General features: G+C 37.7%; 1 protein-coding gene across 2 annotated transcripts in view; it reads left to right on the top strand.

Moving 5' to 3' along the window:
* Positions 1 to 15,394, top strand: part of LOC141544764 (nuclear receptor subfamily 2 group C member 1) — a 266,102-nt gene that overhangs the window by 57,752 nt on the left and 192,956 nt on the right. For both annotated transcript variants that reach the window (XM_074271280.1, XM_074271281.1), the window contains exon 3: positions 10,943 to 11,078. In XM_074271280.1, the coding sequence (XP_074127381.1) occupies positions 10,943 to 11,078 (136 nt within the window). The remainder of the gene's footprint in view (positions 1 to 10,942; positions 11,079 to 15,394) is intronic.

The following is a 15,394-nucleotide window of genomic DNA, read 5'->3' as shown; positions in this document are numbered from 1 at the left end:
ACAAAATAAGAATATGAGATAATCTGGTTATCATAGGCATAGCTTGGATTTGGAAAAGGAATTTTATTCAAGGGAGAGGGGCCTTATTACAGGTAGCATAGTGTTGGCTACAAGAATTTTCCACGGAGATATTTATTTAGGAAAAGTGACCTCTGGGAATTACAGAATCAACTTGGGCCTGCTTTCTTGGCTTGCCCATGCCTTCCTTTTATTTTGCCTGTCAGGTTAGGCATTGACCAGGCCGGAAGAGGTAGAGGAAACAGCACATCCTGTTACTATGACCTTCTATCAGAGACAGACAATGTCAGGGTGTTATCTCCCTACTGGGTGGGAACTAAATAGAGAACTGAGAAAGGAAAATTCTAAAAGTTAAGGGACTAGTCAAAGTTTTTTTTTTTTTTTTTTTTTTTTTTTAAATTTTATTTATAAATTTTTTTGACAGTATATATGCATGAGTAATTTTTTTTTTTTATAACATTATCCCTTGCATTCATTTTTCCAAATTATCCCTCCCTCTACTCCCTCCCCTTGATGACAGGCAATCCCATACATTTTACATGTGTTACAATATAACCTGGATACCACATATGTGTGTAAATACCATTTTCTTGTTGCACATTAAGTATTAGATTCCGAAGGTATAAGTAACCTGGGTAGATAGACACTAGTGCTAACAATTTACATTCGCTTCCCAGTGTTCCATCTCTGGGTGTAGTTATTTCTGTCCATCATTGATCAACTGGAAGTGAGTTGGATCTTCTTTATGTTGAAGATATCTACTTCCATCAGAATACATCTTAATACAACATTGAAATGTACAGCGATCTTCTGGTTCTGCTCATTTCACTCAGCATCAGTTGATATAAGTCTCTCCAAGCCTCTCTGTATTCCTCCTGGTGGTCATTTCTTACAGAGCAATAATATTCCATAACCTTCATATACCGTAATTTACCCAGCCATTCTCCAATTGATGGACATCCATTCATCTTCCAGTTTTCTAGCCACTACGAAAAGGGCTGCCACAAACATTTTGGCACATACAGGTCCCTTTCCTCTCTTTAGTATTTGTTTGGGATATAAGCCCAATAGCAGCACTGCTGGATCAAAGAGTATATGCACAGTTTGATAACTTTTTGGGCATAGTTCCAAATTGCTCTCTGGAATGGCTGGATTCTTTCACAACTCCACCAACAATGCATCAGTGTCCCAGTTTTCCCACATCCCCATCCAACATTCATCATTATTTGTTCCTATCATCTTAGCCAATCTGACAAGTGTGTAGTGGTATCTCAGAGTTGTCTTAATTTGCATTTCTCTGATCAGTAGTGATTTGGAACACTCTTCATATGAGTGGATATAATTTCAATTTCATCATCTGAGAACTGGGACTAATCAAAGTTAAGAGATGCTTCCATTATTGCAAATTAACTTTGTTGAAAAGTGTTAGGCTGCTCTGCATTGGAAAATCACATAGATATTTCCTTTCTTCTCTTTCATTCTTGGAACCCTGCAGCTAGAAAAGCTTTCTAGAGGTGATCTTTAATTTAATTCCCTCTTCTTATCAGTGGTACCTTAGGCTAATGGAAACAAAACTAGCCCTGGACTTGTCCAAAGATCTGGTTTCAAGTTTAAAGTTCCTTCTTCAAGCCATCCTCAAGGTCAAGAAGTTACCCAGAAAGATGAACTAATTTGTGAGGCCTTAATGTAATTAAGGGGCAATATCCAGGGTTTGGGGAAACTTACCCTATATCTAAAAGTTAACCTTGTTCAATGAGTTATTACTTTCTTAAGGAAACACAAGGAACTCTACAGTTCCCATTTTTCACATCTGTCTCTTCCTTTTTGTTCTTCTCACTTCTACCACTTCTATCCTTATCATCTTTCTTGAAATGTTGCAGTACTTAGTAGCTCAGGACTTCTTTTTGCTATGTGGACAGCTCTTTGGCAGTCTAGTCCGGGGAACTCTTCTCAGTGTAATGTTTTCAATACAATACAATATGATATTCCATGACAGAACAGAATATACCTTGACAATGAGATACGATATATATTCCATGACAATATAATACGATATAAAACAATACAATATGCCATGACAATATAACATAATAGAATATATTCTTCTAAAATCTCTTCCTCCTACTGATTGTGTTGTTGCTGTTCAGTCATGTTCAACTCTATTAGATTCCATGGACTTTTTCCATGGCGTTTTCTTGGCAAAGATACTGGCGTGTTTTGCCATTTCCTTTTCTGCATCCTACAAATAGCAGTGATATTAATCTTCCTCAATCAGCACTTTATAAATGTCTATTTGCTAGAACCCAAACCTTCAGCAGTCCAGTGTGGTGGTACACAATAGATTGGAAGTCAAAAACCCTGAGTCTCCTATATAGCACCTGCGAGATTTTGGGGAAGCCACCTATAGTGTTTGAGCTGTAGTTTCCTCAGTAGAACAACCTTTTTTCCCTGGCCTGCCTTTACCATCTGGTCTCAGTTGCATTTCTCCTCTGCCCCTGTGACTGCCTTCTCTCTTAAACCCCTATTTTAAGAAAGAGTACAGACCAATCCATTATTCTCTGGGTCTTCACCACTATGTCTCTCCCTCCATACTCCTATCTGCACTTTCAGCCCCACCCCCCCCTTTTTTTTTTATTTTTAAATTTTTTTAATGTGTTGGCTTCCCCAGGAGACTGTAAATATTTCAAGTATTTCATTAATTTACTTTTTTTTGGCTTGTATTGTATCCTATCACCTAATATGGTTCCTGGCACACAGTAGGCTACTAATAAATGTTTTTTGACTTGATTGTAGAGTGGATTAGACTAAATCTGAGGTCTCTTTTATCTTTAAATCTGTGATCTTGTTTTATAGCAGGAAGAGTTTATTTTTAGCTTTTTTAGAATCTTAAAGTCACTTGAGGATAGAAAGTAAAAGTGATGAAACTCCTCAGGGGAACCGGAAAGGGCACTCTGATCACATGATCCTGGACATCCTTTCCCCCAAGGGAATGCTTGGTGTAGTCTCACGGGGAATCTGTAGAATCTACAGAGAACGGGCATGGTGTTGGCTATTCTAAATGGCTTGGAGCTCTACCAGGTAAGGCTTGGGGAAGAGGCAGTTTAGCTCAGCTTTCAGTAAACTGTTTTTAGTTTCAAAGCTCACATTCCACAAGAATGTGTAAGCTCTTTGAGGGCAGAGAATATTGATGGCTTTCTTTGTATATGCAGTGCTCGTCACATTGTTCATGCTCATTAAATGTGTTGTGGATTGACTCTGTTATGAAAATATACAAAATTTGATTGGAGATCTGCCAGTAGCTTAGCTGTGTGACCCTGGCCAAATCATGTTACAGAATCTCAATTTATTCCTTTACTGGAAAAAGGAGATAAAACCGAAAGTGATGATATCAAACATTTGATATATAAAAATAGAGTCATATATAATTTTAGAATTGTCTTTTTGGCATCATAGTCTCATGAGGGGGCTATTTTGAAGGGCATCTGTTTGGATATATGTTAGGATTCTCTCAAGGTGCTAAGTGGAATTCAGGGGACAGTAGTTAAATCTAGTTTAGCATTGATTTAATCCCACAACAAATAATGGTTTCCTAGTGATATAATGATTGTGTATACTCGGTGTGGAATATATAAGGAGGAGCTGTCAGAGCCAGAAAGGACAAGTGCACGAGAAGCTGAGAGAGGTTGAGACAGATTCATTCCATTCTCCACCTTTGTTGTAGCTGGAGGCTGAAATACAAACCTTTGGATTTGGAGACATTTGGAGGAAGCTAGAGGCAGAAGGTGGCAGAGGCAAAGGACTAGCAGCAGGAACTCTAACCAAGGAGAGAGATTGGCCTCTAAGAAAGCTAACCAGGCCCCAAGAAAAGAGACAAGACTTTGAAGGAGACAATAAAGGATTTGGACTTTAATACCTGGCTGCATTTGGGGTGATTACATTGAACTGAAAGGAACGCTGCTCCCAAAGAAGATTACATTTTAGAGAAGAATATTACAGATATATACATATACACACATATTTTCTGAATAGATATGTACTTTCATTGGTATGGGGAAGTCTCAAATGAGGAACTACCAAAGAAGTTTCTCTGTATATGACCTATTACAGTCTCGCAGATTTACCAAGGGTATTGAAAGTAACATCATCAAAATAATGAGGATAACAAGAAATAACATTTATATTACTTGGCATTTTCGAGGCACTGTGCTGAGCCCTTTTTATGATTATTATCTCATTGGATCCTCACAACAACCTGGGGGATAGGAGCTATTATTATTCCATTTTAGAGATGAGGAAACAAGCTAGCAGATTAACTGATTTGCTCAGGGTCACACGGATAGTAAGTGTCTGTGGCTGGATGTGAATGAACTTGCCTAACTTCAGATCTAGCTACTCTGCTGAACTGCCACTAATGAATTGGGGCCAGTTCTGAAAAGGACAGAATTGATCTCAGGTTTTCCTAATCTTGAAACTGGCTGTTTCTTATATCCATAATGCTCAGTGTTTTGCTTTCATTATTGCCTGAAAGCAATAGTAATCTATTGTGTTTTCTTTTTCTTTTGGCACACACACACACACACACACACACACACACACACACACACACACACACATTCACTCACTCACTCATACATACATATATGTTTTATGTATATTTACATACGTAATAGTCATTTTTGAATATGCCTCTCCTTTTCCCCACTAAACCTTTTCTTGTAGCAGAATTGAATTTGACAGCTTCCCCATGATCCTGTGTCAGCCTCAGCAACTCTCTGGCATGGGCCACTATTTTTGTTAAAGCCTTGTTTGTGTTTCTATATCTTATCTCAGTTACTCTAGTAAAAGCTACTCTCTGTGTGTGTACAAATCAAAGGAATTCTTAACCAGGGGTCCCTGAACTTTTATTTTCAAGATTTTGGTAGATATATTTCAGGAAAGGAAAATTTCTGTTTGATGAACTGGATTTTATTTTATGAATTTAAAAACAAGATTCAGAAAAGGAACAAAAGGGGTCCACAATAAGTAATTGTCTAAGGTAAAATTTGAACTCAGGATTTCCCAAGGCCAGGCCCAATACTCCATCCATTGCATCACCAGCTACTTCTAGACTTGAGAGTTTACTATAGCACTAACAGATTAAATGGCATAGTTAGAATTGCACAGCCAGTATGTTAGAATTTGAATCCAGGTTTTTCTGGCTCTGATTCCAGCTCTGGAACCTCCCACTAACCCATTCTGCTTGCATTACTTAGCCTAGGGTTCCTGGTGTATAATACAGCATCCACAATGTCTGTTGTCCTTAATAAAGGCTTCTCTCTTCTGGGAAATATGAAGCTCTTATTTATTAAAAAAAAATCTTTGTATGATATGAAAATGATAAAGATGCTCCTATTTAAACACGTTTCTGATATCATTTAATCACTTTTCCTCTTCCGTTTTAAGCAGCATCTCAGGAAGATAATAGGCCCTTTTCACACAATTATCCTAATGTTTCTTTGTATCTTTCTTTTTCAATATTGAATCATTTTATATTTAGGATTCCAAATTTATACTCAAGATGAGCTGAAGCTGATACAAATTGAAAAGCTTTTGTGAAAAGTGAAAATCTCTTAAGAGACTGGAGGTAGAGATTAGAGCCATATCCTCTCCACCACATAGACTTCTTTGTATCTCTCCAGATAAGAGGCTGAGCTGTGTGTGAACTGAACCCTTAGTTGGCTTTACTGATGTAAATCTGGGGATAAAGCTGCCCAGCTGGGGTATGCCCCTGGCTGGGCTCCTTGAGGCTGAGCATCTGTCCAGAGTGGAGGGGTCAGCATGCCTTGTTGGCCCACCTGCCTGGGAGGGCACCTTGCCATCGGGAAGCTGGCCTGTTCAGACATATCTCCTTGCAGAAGCTTGTGTTTGTGACAGCCGGACAGCTGAGCACTAAGCAGCCTCAGTCTGTGGCAGCAGGGGCTCATGCAGCACCTCCCTGTCCCTAATTGGAAACCTTGGTCTCACTTGGTGATGGGGCAGCTGGCTGGCAGATTTGACCCTTGAAGTCACATCACACTTCTGATGAGTAGATAATCAGAACTGACTATGGATGGAGCTTCATCCTTGTTAAGGACTTTTGGACCTGGATCCTTTTTGATAAGTCCCCTTGTTGATCCCTTTTCTGAATCTTGTTTTCAAAGGCCTGCAATAAAATTCAGCTCAATAGGAAGAAAACCTACAAATTGAAATACATTTACCAAAATATTAAAACAAAAATTAAGTTCAGGAACCCCCTTGTTAAGAAGTCAGCCCTTTTATAGTTATACTTACAGTGCTTTTTACTCAGAGCAATTGACATATATCACATAGAACTCTTTAACAAAAATAACTATCCATGCCAGATACCTGTTCAGACCACTGAGGGAAATAGAATCATGGGAGTCCAGGTTGGCAGTGGAAGGGACTTTAGAAGCCATCTGAGCATTTTACAGATGAAGAAACTGAGACCTTGAGAAATGAAGTAATTTGCTTAAGAATCATCAGTGGCAGAATTTGAAGCCAGGTGTTTTCTGATTTCTGGGGTTGGTGACCTGCTGGCTCCAGAAATTCAAATAGACTTCTTAAGCACCCTCTGCTTTCCTGTACCTTTGGCAGTCAAGATTTCTTTGCCCCCCACCCCCTTTCTTCCTTTCTGGTATATTCTCTGGATATCCTTAGATGATGGAAATGGTAAAAAGGAAGCTGGTCACTAGGGAAATTTGTTTCTTAATCTTAACACCAAAGCTACAAATAGCTCTCTTCCTCTTCAGGAGCAGTCCTGTGGAATTTCCCTCATATAAACTTGATTGCAACAATATCTTTTAAATTAATTAAAGTATATTGTAAAAAACTATTAATTAAAAATTAAATAAAAATTATACATTAAAATTAAATGAAAAGAAATGCCACTTTTTTTCTTCTCTCTCTTTTTTCCCCCATTCCATTTCTTCTCCCTTCTTCATCCTTTCCTTTTTCCTCTTTTCCCTTCTTTCTATCTTCTCTATTTTTCTTCTATCCCTATGTTTTCTCTCTTTCTATCTGTACTCTCAAAGACCTTAGATCCCATTTAGGAATACATCATGTGCAGGGTGGAAGGGATGATAGATTTGGATTCCAATACTGACTCTACCATTTACCACCTGTGTGACCTTGGAAAAGTCATTTAATAATAATCATTATAATGATACGAGTAGCTAATATTTAAGTAGTGCTTACTATGTTCCAGGTACTATGCTAAATGTTTTAGAATTATCATCCCATGTGATCCTCATAACTACCCTAGGAAATTGAAGCAGTAAGAATTCAAATGACTTGCCCAGAGTCTCACAGCTTGTTAGCATCTGAGTCCACATTTGAACACTGAGTCTTCTCAACCCCTAGTCCTGGTGCTCTATCTATTTATTGCACTACTTCCCTTTCCCCTCCCTCAGTCTTAGTTTTATCATCTGTAAAAAAGGGAAAAAGTTGGTGATTTCAGCATTTTTTCCCCAGCTCTGGTCTGGCTTATTTTTTTTTGTTTGTTTGTTTTTTTTGTTTTTTCATGAGGCAAAACTATGAGCTTACGTTACCATTATACTTTGCATTTTGGTGGATGGAAAGGGAAATCTGCTAAGGCTTTCTATCCCAGGCCAAAGAGTTAATATTTTGTCTGAGAGCAAGATGAGGGTTCTTAATCTTATTTGTGTTCTGGATCCCTTTGACAGTCTAGTGACAGCTAAGGAACCCCTCTCCCCCCCCCAATCCTGTTTTGATTGTTGTTTAGGCTCATCAAAGAAAAAATGGTGAATTTCATTCACATGTTAGTGAAAGTAGAAAAAAAAAAATCTCACTTTCCTCATCCAAGTTCACAGATAAGTCAACTGTCATTTATTAAATGTTTTCTATATGTTATCCCTGTGATGCAAAGTATTGGTGATTAAAAATTAATAACAAGAAAAAGTAGAAATAGTTCCTGTAACACATATCTATCCACAGGGGTTGTCTCTGGATCCTAGGTTAAGAACCACTATGCTAGAAACATCGGGAGCCCTGGAAGATTTTTAAGCAGGAGGAAATCATAGTCATGTCATCTTAGAATTTTAGTTTTGACAGCCAAATCAAGGTCATTCAGGAGAGGTGACTGACAAGACTCCAGGAAAACAGAAGTTTTATCTGGCTCCTTTAGCAAATTGACCAACCTGTATTTTAGACCCAGAGTTATTTTTGGAAGATATACCAATATAGTGCTATTGCTGCATCAAATTGATACATTCTCCTCTGAATCAGAACCCTAAGTTCCTAGTAGCATTCATTGTTACTTCCCCCTCCACCCCACAGATGCTAACTCCATGGAGAATGGGGCTCGGCAAGAAAATAAGTGAGCAGGCTTGCCTGTATGGAATGTATGCATATGTGTATATATGGGATATACACACTGTGTATATAATTGTGAGTGAGTGTGTGTGTGTGTGTGTGTGTGTGTGTGTGTGTGTGTGTGTGTGTGTGTGTTCCTGTGCTCCCTCACTCCCGAAATCCATTATCTTCTCCCCTTGCCCTGGAGGCTTCTTGCCAGATACAATTGGCCTGTGATTAACAGATTCCTGACAAAGCTCCAATGTAAAGAGCATCTGCATTCATTCATTCTTCTGTTATCTGCAAGGCCTTCTTAGGCAAACCAACACCAACCTATTTTGTTAACACTTTTTCCCCCCTGGTTTCTGCTCTTTCTACCTCTTCCTTTAACTTATTTGATTTTAACAATCCCAAAAAAGGGCATTTTATGGTGATGGAGAAGTTAAATTCAGTGGAGATTTGAGATTAGGAGAATAAGTAGACAGAAATCTGCTGTGGTTTAAAGATATAAACCCTGATAATCTAAGCTTTTAGGACTGTTTCCTCATTCCTTTAACTATCTTTGCTTGGGCAAAAATTGTAGCAATCCTAGAGATTTTCTAGGACTAGACTGGACTGGTAAACAAAAAGAACTGAGGACAGAATTATATAAAAAAACTACTGCTAAGAGATGAAAAGATTTGCCTTCCAGAGGAAACTTCCATCTTGAACTCTTGAACCAGTTCAACCATATACTACACTAAAATCTCTTGCTCCCTTATCCGATGACATATTATTCCCTGCCAAGCTTCAACCTTGTGTAACTCACAGCATTCATTGCCTTCCCTCCTATTCTTATGTTGCTGAATAGAGATGGAGAAAATGACACCATACTGATTAAGCCTATTACAAATTTGTGTTAAAAATTCTCAACTGAGAAAATAAAATAAGTTATTAATAAATATTAAAATTATATATATTATTAATTATATTAAATATCATATTAAATATTTTCAAAAACAATCTCAACTAGGACCTCACTGCAGCAAGGCAGTCCATTAATATCTCTTTAATTAATTCATTATCCTATATGGTTTCATTCATCCTCAAAATTCCCTAGGTCTGCCTACCCTTATCCTTTCAAATGACAGCTTCGCTTCATAGTTCACTGAAAATATTGAGACCATTATCAGACAAGTTGCTTTTCTATGTCCCTACTCTTCAGCTTATATCTCCCAGATGCCTTCATTCCTAATTGGAATGAAGAAATAGCCTTTCTCCTTACTAAGGCAAACACCTCTATGGATACAGCTGATTCCACTCTATTCCTCTTGTCTAGCAGATTGCATTTCCCTCACATGCACAGGATTGTTGTGAGGATCAAATGAGATATTTAGAAAGCACTTAACTCAGTGCCTGGCACAAAGAAGGTCCTACATACATACTGTTGTTATTATTATTATTGTTATTGTTATTTCACTTTCACTAATATTCAAATTCTTCTTGTCTTTTGGCTGCTTCCCTGCTTTCTATAAATAAGCTCATATTTGCCCTATCTTCAAAGAACCCTTACTTGATCTCTCTCCCTTTCATGGCCAAATTCCTTGAAAAGACTTTATCATTAAAACCTCTATTTCCATTCCTCATACTATCTTCTTAATTCTCTCAGTCTAGCTTCCAAATCATTCAACTGAAGGCTCTCTCTGCCAAGTTACTAGTGAGCTCTTAATTATGAAACTAAGTGGTCTATAGTTAATTCTCATTTTTCCTGTTCTTGCTACCACAGTTGCCATTGTAGTCACCCTATTCTCCTTCTTACTCTTCTCTCTTTTTGTGACATCACACTCTCCATATTTTCCCCTTAATCCTATTCCTTCTCATTCTCTTTTGATTCATTTTCATTCATTAATCTGATTGCTGTGGTTGTTCCCCAGGCCCTGTCTTGAACTATCTTCCCTTCTTCTTTATACTGTTGTATTTAGTGATCTCCTCACTTCTTGTGGATTCAATTATTATCTCTGTTCAGATGATTCCCAGATCTTTTGTCTACTATAAACTCCCTCCTGAAAGCCTGATCTCTTATCTCTACCTGTCTGTTGGACATTTCAAACTGGATATCTCATAGACTTCTGAAACATTTATACAGCTGAAATAGCTTTCTTCCCAAACTTTCCCCTTTTTCTTACTTTATTGTTTTATTATATTGTCTCTTAAGAATAGGGACTTTTTTTTTTAAACTTCATATCATCAGCACTGACATAGTTCTTGGCATTATTAAAAAAAACTTATTAAAAACCTTGTTGATTGATGACTGACTGAAGTATGGTCTGCTTCTATTTAACTTCCTGTATATCATAGCAGCAAGGTGTAATGGTTAGAATCCTGGCCCCAAATTCAGGAGCAGTTGGATTTAAGTCAGATGTCTGATACCGACTGATTGATTGTGTGATCTTGGACAAGTCATTAACTTCCCTAGACAAGTATCTGTAAATACAAAAACTAAGTTTCAGAGAAGTTTCTGACCTTCCCTATATCATTAAAATCCCTTTTACCTCTTATGAGGTGATTAATGTTGCTTTGTTTACTGTGTTTCTAGATCTTCTCATGAAGATCAGGTTGACCTGGACTTGGGTGATCTTCCCTCCGATGAAGAAGAAGCAATCAGCAGCTCTGATGAGGATGTCAGCTCGGACTCTAGCAAAGGGGAGCCTGATTCTCTAGAAGACAAGCAGGTATTTTCTTTTAATTTATAATTTAATTAATAATTAGAAACTTAGACTTAGAAAACTACATTTTAACATTTTATACACACACAAACACTCATTTATTTATGTATTTTATGTAATGTTTATCTGATGTACACCTGTTTTATTAAAGATTTCCCAGTTACATTTTAATCTGGTTCAAGGTCTGTCTCCTTGATACCTTAGCTCTCCATGATATCAGGACTCTAGGTTGAGTTTGTACTGGGCTTGATATCAGAAACTCATCTTTCTTTCTTTTCTTTTTTTTTTTCTTTTTTTTTCCTGAGGCAATTGGGGTTAAGTGATTTGCTGGGGGTTACACAGCAAGGAAGTAGTAAGTGTCTGAGTTCAGATTTGAACTCAGGTCCTCCTGACTTCAGGGCTGATGCTCTACTACATCACCCAGCTGCACCAGAAACTCATCTTTCTTACTTCAAATCTGGCTTCAGATATTTATTTTGTGATCCTGGGGAGAACATTTAAAATGAAAAAGGTAGAGGAGCTAAAAAAAGGGAGGGCAGAATAGGAGATGTGATGAACAGAAGGAAAACATTGTGAAGAGGAAATGGTCAAAAGGAGAGAGAAAAACATAACTAGTGAAAACTAGGATGGTTGGAAATACAGAGTTAGCAGTCTTTAACTGTGAATGTGAATGGAATGAACCTCTCCCAAGACTCTAGATCAGGGGTTCTCAAACTAGGGCCCAAAGGCCAGATGCCCCCGCTGAGGACGTTTATGCTGCCTTGCCGCAAAATGGGCTGAGGGGTGGAGACAGAGTGTGTTTTTGTTTTTACTATAGTCAGGCCCTCCAACAGTCTGAGGGACAGTGAAGTGGCCCTCTATTTAAAAAGTTTGAGGACCACTGCTTTAGGTTGTTGTTCTTGTATTGGTAGAAGTATTCTCTTTAATGGGTTCCTTATATCAAAGAAATTACACAAGTGCAATCTTAGTCCTCCTTTCTCTATTCAAATTAATCTTATCTAAAACCCTTTTAATAGACTAGGCAGCTGATCTAGGATTCCTACTTCTTTTATAGTGAGTTTGCTCTAGAATGAGGTGCTATGCTCTTAATCATCACATGGGTTTTCTCATCACTATTCTATTACTATTCTGGTACATTTTGGGGGTTTGCCCAAGCTAGCCAGTCTCCCTCTATATATATAAGTGTTGCCTGATTTTCATGAGAAGAAGCAATGCACAGTCACTTTTTGTCTAAAAACGCTTAGCTGCTCAGTGACCAAGCCCTTCTGATTCTCAAATTGCCTCCTTCTGATAGATTGTTGTTTTTTTTTTTTTTTTTTTCAGATATGGCTGACTGTATTTTTTTTAAAGTTAATAACAGCTTTTTATTTTCAAAATACATGCAAAGAATAGTTTTCAGCATTCACTGTTGCAAATTTTGTGTTCCAATTTTTCTCCCTTCCTACCCCCTTTCCCTGTCCCCTAGACAGTAAGTAATCCAATATATGTTAAACATGTGCAATTCTTCTAAACATATTTCCATATTTATCATGTTGTACGAGAAAAATCAGATCAAAAAGGAAAAAAATGAGAAAGAAAAAGAAAACAAACAACAACAGAAAGGTGAAAATACTATGCCGTGATCCATATTCAGTCCCTCAATGTATATCCATGCAGAAGGCTCCCTCCATCACTTCTTGTTGAAAAGAGTCATATCCCTCAGAGTCCATCATCACATAATCTTATTTTGCTGTATATATTATCTTGGTTCTAGTCACTTCACTTAGCATTAGTTTATGTAAGTCTCTCCAGGCCTCTTTGAAATCATCCTGCTGATTATTTCTCATGGAACAATAATATTCCATTACACTGAATGTAATTTTTACCTTAAAACAGGAGAGCTTTTAGCTGTCACTTTGACTGCCTCCCTCAGAGAGGCTGTTACAATAGTGTTTAAAATGACTTTGTTTTAGGTAGTTTAATTATTGTTGAGATCAGCAGTTTTCAAAATGTATTGAGGGTTTCCTGGAGGCAGCAATGCTGATAAATGTTGAACAACCCATTCTCCGAAAAAAACCGAAGCTATCATGTACATTTAAATTTAATCTGTCATTGTCATTTTCTACATTTTCTTAAATTCGCATAATCTGCAAAACATTAATAAAATCCTGATCTGTAACATAGTCTAATTTCTAAGTTGTAAATAGTGGAATTGAAATTTTAACATTGGGCTGTCCCAGACAAAGGGTCTGCAAGGCTAAAGCTATTTCTGTTTTTAAGAAAAATCTGTTTTTAAAAAGTCCTATTTTTCTCCCTAATTTAATCCATTCTCTACCATGCTACCAAAATCACCTTCCCAAGGCAGAAGTCCAATTGATATCTCCTGTTCTGAAATCCTTAACAATTTCTTACTATTTAGGATAAAATGCAACTTGGCACTTTTTTTTTTTTTTATTCAGTCATTTTTCAGCTCTGCCCAATTCTTTGTGACCTTATTTGGGGTTTTCTTGGCAGTTATACTGGTTTGGCATTCCTTCTCCAGTTCATTTTACATATGTGGAAACTGAGACAAATAGATTAAATGACTTGTCCAGGGCCACACAACTAGTATCAGATGTTGGATTTGAACTCATTAAGATGAGTCAATCTGACTCCTGTCTTGCTCCCTTATTCATTTCACCCCCTAGTTGCCCCTTATCTTGGCACTTAAGGCCTCAAAAGTCTTGTTCCAACTCACTTTCCAGCCTTATTTCATACTTCCTTCTTTTATTGCCTGGAGATTACAGGCAAACTAGTCTGCTCACTATTTTCTGAATTCAGTGTTTCATCTTTGGACTCGCCGCATTTATACAGGCCATCCCTTGTGTTCGAATATCTACTTAGTTACCTCTTAGAATCTATGTTTTCCCTTTCCATTTAGGTCAGGTATTACATCTTCACTGAAGCTTTTCCTCACCCCTCAAATAGCTAGTACTTTCTAACTTTTATTTTATTCTCTTTCAGGAAAGAGTAAGCTCTTTGAGGGCAGGACCTTTTTGTTTTCCCAGCACTTAGTACAGTGCCTTGTATAAAGTATTTCATAATTGTTTATTGAATTCTGAGATAGAAATAAGTCACTTTTTTTCTTTTAAAAAAATGTGTTGATAATCTTTTTTTATGTAGTATCCAGTTCTGAATTTTTCCTCCCTGGCTTTGGGAGCCATAGCTCAGTAACTGAGGATTAAAAGTTTGTATAGGTAAGTCACACAGCATTTGAAGCCAGGTCTTCCTAACTCCACGAATGGTTTCTTATCCACTTTGCAACATCATCTTATAGGAAAGTCCATTTTAATATTTCCAAAAACATTAAAGAGAAAATTGTTCTTAGTATTTTCTTGAAATGAACAAGTCTAAAGAGGTAAACATCTTGAATGGACATCCCTAGCTTTATAATTCTTATCAGTGGATTAGAGCACGAGGCTGGATTTCAGATCAAAAGTGCTGTTCTTGGCCCTTTCCCCAATTCATGCTGTGATTACACTTCAAAGACATTTACTTTCCTTGTGGCTTTGTCTTGGCATCTACCACATGGGTGGGGGGACATTGGGCAGTATTTGTAGTCCGCTTTGAAATGAGTATAATTTAAGCACAGATTTCCATCAATTTACAAGAATATTGTTATTCCCAATGCTGTGGATCTCCTGGATTTTTGTAAGAATGTCAGTTTCCAGGTGACTTTTTTTTCCTCCTCTGAGGAGGCAATATGTTACTATAGAAACTACAGCATTGGACTAGTAAGATCAGATACTGTTGAGTTCTGTGATCTTAGGCAGATTATTAAACCCTTCTGGATTTATTGATAAAACTTTGTAAAACAAGAACTGGACTAGATTTTAAAAAAATAACTTTTTATCTTCAAAACACATGCATAGTTTTCATCATTCACTATTGCAAAACCTTGTGTTACAAATTTTTCTCCCTCTCTTCTCCCCACCCCCCTCACCTAGACAGCAAGTAATCATCACATAATCTTATTGTGCATAATGTTCTTTTATTTATTTATTTATTTTTAAGTAAAAGGTATTAGTATAAGCTCTTCTGATCCTGAAGTGTAGTGGAGTATGCCTCTAGCTTCCCTTCAGCTCTCCCCTCTGACCTGGAACCCTAAATCAAGAGCTCTCCACTCCAGCAAGTCCCTGCTCCTTCTGCACTCCCCGTGGTCTGGTTCCTTCATTTCCAGGGCTATATCTCAGCAGCACAGCTGGGCCTGGCTTCCTGACCAGCCAGGGTTCCCTCAGTCTGCCCAGAGTCAGACCCCTGGGGGGGTGATTCTGCAGAACTAGCCTGGAAGCGTTTTCGGCATG

The sequence above is a fragment of the Sminthopsis crassicaudata genome, chromosome 5 (genome assembly GCF_048593235.1).
Source record: "Sminthopsis crassicaudata isolate SCR6 chromosome 5, ASM4859323v1, whole genome shotgun sequence".
NCBI classification, from domain to species: domain Eukaryota; kingdom Metazoa; phylum Chordata; class Mammalia; order Dasyuromorphia; family Dasyuridae; genus Sminthopsis; species Sminthopsis crassicaudata.
Note: the sequence above shows the minus strand (reverse complement) of the source record. Positions and strands in the feature narration are given on the sequence as shown.